This window comes from Entamoeba invadens (assembly GCF_000330505.1).
Source record: "Entamoeba invadens IP1 unplaced genomic scaffold scaff_1105074725089, whole genome shotgun sequence".
In the NCBI taxonomy this organism is placed as follows: domain Eukaryota; phylum Evosea; order Mastigamoebida; family Endamoebidae; genus Entamoeba; species Entamoeba invadens.
The window spans coordinates 15,625-21,089 of record NW_004443791.1 but is presented as its reverse complement, the minus strand read 5'-3'; the positions used below and the strand labels follow the sequence as shown (position 1 = coordinate 21,089).

The window sequence follows — 5,465 nt, the reverse complement described above, 5'->3', positions numbered from 1 at the left end:
ATATATGAAAATATCACAGAAGACTCCATGCTGGAGTTGAGAAGGAGGTGTCAATGTTGGACAAATTTAGAAGTGAGTATATCGTCCACTTCTATGGTGCTTGTTTTATATTAAATAAAATTTGTATGGTTACCGAATTTGCTTTATTTGGTTCGTTACAAGATTTGATGAAATACAAAACAAGTGAAGAAATAGATATGAAGTTACGAGTAAAATATTGTCTTGATGCGTCTAAAGGTATTTTGTATTTACACGAAAATGGGATCTTACACAGGGATATCAAGCCAGACAATTTACTTGTGTTTTCACTTGATTTGAATGACAAAGTGAATGCTAAATTGACTGATTTTGGAAGTGCAAGGAATGTGAATATGCTGATGACTAATATGACATTCACTAAAGGTGTTGGAACACCAAAGTACATGGCGCCAGAAATATTAAATAAGCAAAAGTACAAAATGCCAAGTGATGTCTATTCATTCGCAGTGACTATGTTTGAGTGCTTCGGATGGTGCAACGCTTTTCCTCCAGACAAATTTAAATTCGCTTGGGACATCGCAGACTTTATCAGTGGGAAAGAGAGTGGAGAAACCAGATGATATTTCAAATGATATGTATAGTCTTATAAGTGAAGCTTGGAATCATGATGTGAGAAAAAGAATAGCTATACAAGCCGTTGTAGAACGTCTTGAAATAATATTAGAAACTTTATAAGTATGTTAAGAACATTTATTTATATTCCAACTCTTTAATTTTTTTAAATGAAAATCGAAATTATTAATAAAAAATAATTAATAATGAAATACTCTTTTTGTGAATAAAGATTATTATTTGTTTATTAACACTTAATAAAACACTTCCTGTTAAAAGTGTATTCAAATACTCTTTTAATTTTTCAAGAATTGACCACTTATTTTTTAATATTATAAATATGGTAAAACAAACTATATAAATAAATGATAAAATAATCAATTATTTACCAAGTGCAGAAAAATTAAACATAAAAACAAAGCTTTTACGTGTTAAAATGATTTGTCGTTGATTCACAACGTCTTATTAAACCGTTTTTGTTTTGTTTTATTTTCCAAATCATCAAACGGACTTGTTAACACTACTTATTTAACTCAACGTGTTTCACCAAAATCAGTCAATTACATTGCATTTTGTAGTAAGAACAGTCAATGAAAAATATCAAATTTTAGAAATGTAAACTTGAGTTAAATATCAGTTTTCCACCCATATGTGGATTTCATGTAATGGTGCTGTTGAGTACTTATAACACGTACTTTGTTGAAATTTTTCATTTTTAAATAAATAATATAGTATCTATTAGTTTTCAAACCAAAAATCAAACTAATAAAAAGAAACCGATTAAAAAATAAAAAAAGATGGTCAATTGGGAAAGTGTGTTGTCGCTTTTTTGGAAATATTTTTGCCTTTAGTGGATTCGCAGAACGATGATGTAAAAACACACTATGTTGCGATGTATTTGAAGGTCGCGGTAAAATTAGACGGCAGGTTCATCACACAAATTACAGCAAAAGTCAATCCAAAAATTAAAAAAGGATGAAACAAAACACGAATTATGTTTAACTCCTTGTCGTACTTTTTTATGTGTTTCAAAAAAATTGCGTTCTTAGTGAGAGATATATCATACGTTATTACGACAAAAGTTTGCATTTTTTAGCTACTTTTGATAAGAAAAAGATTTGGCCGATGGCGTATATGTGTTAGAAATTGAAGAAAACAATGACAATTTTACGTCGGGTTTCAAAGCGACTGTTTCTGGGATTGGGTGTTATTTCGCCCCCATATTTTTTCACCCTTTATTTTTTCACCCCCACTTTTCATTTTTATTTCAATAAACAATTGAAATTTTGTAACTTTAATTGAAATTGTTTTTCGTTTTTATTAGAATGTTCTGTGTATTATTTATAGTAAAATTTTAAATTAAAAAAATATTGTGTTTGATTACTTAAGTTGAAAATAGCATTATATAAAAAACGATTATTGCAAAAGAAAAAGAAATGTTAACAAAAGCAACTAATCGAAAACTCCATGTAAATATTTATATTTGTATTTATAGTTATATTATGAAATTGCTAAATGGTTTTATTTAATATTTACAAAACACTTTTGATTCAATTTCAAACCAAATACTTTCCAAATTGTTACATTAATTTATTAATAATGGTTAGTGTAAAACAATACAAATACAAATAGCAAACAATAATAAATAATAAAAACGATTTAAAACTAAATTACAATTTAAATAATTGTAATAAACTATAAATAATCAATGCATCCATTACAATCCAATACCGTTGCTCCACCACATTTCGCGGTATTGAAATCTGATAGAGACATGGAATTGCCTTATATTGATGGTTACAAATATTGGCCCAAAACTACTTCACGAGATTATTTCAGGTGTAAAACGTGTGGTAAACTTATTTATTGTTTCAAAGACGAAAATGGACATATAACAAATTTTGAGTTTCGGGGGAAGAAAACAATACATGGTCACAATACAACAGATTATTGGGATGATCTATTATGTTTAAAATTAAAACAACAATCATTAACAGATTCTGGAACTTTAAAAAGTCCAATTGAAATAGTGAATGAGGCTTATATTCACGGATCTTCAAAACGACTTTCAGTTTGTGTGGGAATAGTTAAACACCTTCAAAAAATTGGACCCAACCCCAAAAATGTCTCTTCTATAATTTTAACAGAAGAAGAAAAGGAAATGTTGTTATATCAAGATGAATCTGTTTTAATATTTGGCGCGAAAGAATATTTTGATTTTGTCAAACGTTCAAATGTTTTGTTTATTGACGGTACTTTCAAATCGTGTCCCAGTTTGTTAGTTTAAACATCATAAACATCGTGTTTATCAAGCTTATTAAAAATAAATGTTATTAATAACAAATTGTATAATTATATTTGTTTGCAAAAAAAACATAATATTTTGTATAACTTATTTCACAGAATTATTTTCACAACTTTACACCATACATGCAATGCAAAATGGTCAAAGTTTTCCTGTATTTTATTGTTTAATGACCGCTAAAAATTTGAAGAGTTATACTTTTTTATTTAATAAAATTGAAGAAATATGTGAATCGCAAATTTTCCATGAAAACAAAATTGTAATGGGAGATTTTGAAATTGTTTTTTTCAAACAAATCTTTGGGAATGACACAATTTTAAAAGGTTGCCATTTTTATTTTTGTCAATCAATTTTCAGAAGGGTATTAGCACTTGGGTTTTCTGACCGTTATAAAGATGGTGATATTTTTAAAATGGCAGTTAAAATGCTAATGTCTTTGGCCTATTTACCAGAAAATATGATTTCTGATGCATTTGAAGAAATGGTATTTCAATTTAAAGATGACAATGACGTAATAAAAATATTAGATTATTTTAGGAAAAATTATATTGAAGGAGTGTTTAAAATTAACTTTTGGTGTCTTTTTGGGATGGCAGAAAGAACAAATAATAGAGCAGAAAGCTTTCACTCTTCACTCAATCGTTTTGTTGAAACAACACATCCTTCAATCCATTCATTTTTGAAAAAATTAAAAAAGTTTCAAAAAAGAATTGATTTGCGTTTTTTCAGGTATACAAAATGTATGGAAAAAAAGAGGCCATTTACGAAAATGTTGGATAAAAATGTGACACTCGAAGAAAAACAAGCCGAATTAAAAGGACTTCATCCCATCACAACCAAAAAGTTTTTGGAAGATTGTGCTGTAATACTTGGGAGTAAACAAAATGATGTTATTTTTATGACTGAACCTAAGATTATTGAAAAGGAAGTTGCTGAGGAAAATGCTTTAATTGAAGAACTCGTCAAAACAAAAACAATAGATCCTTATTCAAATGATTCTGAAAAGAGTGGACAAAAAAAGCAAACAAAATATGACGATAACGTTATAAGAGATTATAAATTTGTTATTGTATTTAATTATTTAAATAAATTACATTTTGACAATTAAAAAAATATAAAAATAATAAATTTTAATTTGTAATAACAATAAGTGTAGATATACCAGAAAATAAATTAATTCAAAACTACCTGCTAAACGACAATGAAATGTTTTTGAGTTCAGCTGTCGTGTGTGATACATCAAAAGATCAAAAAACATTTCCGATTAAAAAGAAAAAAACATCCAGTAAAAAGAAACGAATTACAGATTCAAAAGAAATTAAAAAAATTAGAATGGTTCAAAACAAGAATAGAAAATCTTTAACAAACAAATCTAAAAACAAAAAAGAAACTCGTAAAACAAATTCTTTTTAATGTTTTTTAAGTTTACAAATTCACATGTATAATATATCATAATTATATATACATATGTTACATTTAAAATTTTGGTTTTAAAGTAATAAAGATATAACTTTTAATCATTATTTGAAATATTTTACACTAACCATTATTAATAAATTAATGTAACAATTTGGAAAGTATTTGGTTTGAAATTGAATCAAAAGTGTTTTGTAAATATTAAATAAAACCATTTAGCAATTTCATAATATAACTATAAATACAAATATAAATATTTACATGGAGTTTTCGATTAGTTGCTTTTGTTAACATTTCTTTTTCTTTTGCAATAATCGTTTTTTATATAATGCTATTTTCAACTTAAGTAATCAAACACAATATTTTTTTAATTTAAAATTTTACTATAAATAATACACAGAACATTCTAATAAAAACGAAAAACAATTTCAATTAAAGTTACAAAATTTCAATTGTTTATTGAAATAAAAATGAAAAGTGGGGGTGAAAAAATAAAGGGTGAAAAAATATGGGGGCGAAATAACCTTTCGCCGTTTCTGGTTTGTCTATAACTAGACATTGTTTATATGTGATACTATTTGACGATAGTTATGTTTTTTTTATATTTCAACTCCAATTGTGAATTGCTTAGTAAGATACTTAAAATTGGAAAACAAAAAACAATTATGTTACTTAAATATTTGTTTGTTTTTTATGTGTATTATAAAACACATTTTCCCTCTTTTTTGAATGAGTGAAATTATATTTTAACACGTAATTTTTTTAAAAAACATTTTTAAAGCAAAAACATTTTTTAAAGATAAAAACAATGTTTTTTTAAATGTTAAGACATAACTTTTTTTAAAAAAATCAAATATAACAATTGTAAAACATTTCAACCACAAAACTTGTGTATTGTATATATGTTAATATGATATTATTTAATAAGTTTTATATAAAAAATGAAGAATTTACCAAAGGTTTCCAAAATCACAATCCTAATTACCCACGTCACCATTTCATAACCAAAATGTTCATTTTCTCTTATAAATTCGAAAGTTATAATACCACATTTTCGGCAATAATGTTTTTGGAAACCTATAGAATTTACATTAATAGATATATATAATAATAATTGATTAATAAATTATTTATAAATACATTTTATTAGTAG

At 25.9% G+C, this 5,465-nt stretch overlaps 1 protein-coding gene across 1 annotated transcript; it reads left to right on the top strand.

Annotated features, from left to right (window-relative positions):
• Window positions 1–53: 53 nt before the first annotated feature.
• Window positions 54–599, top strand: EIN_220930 (serine/threonine protein kinase ppk33, putative; the record flags this gene model as incomplete). Its single annotated transcript, XM_004262065.1, has 1 exon — window positions 54–599. One exon carries the CDS (start codon window positions 54–56, stop codon window positions 597–599), a length of 546 nt encoding a protein of 181 aa, XP_004262113.1.
• Window positions 600–5,465: the final 4,866 nt, after the last annotated feature.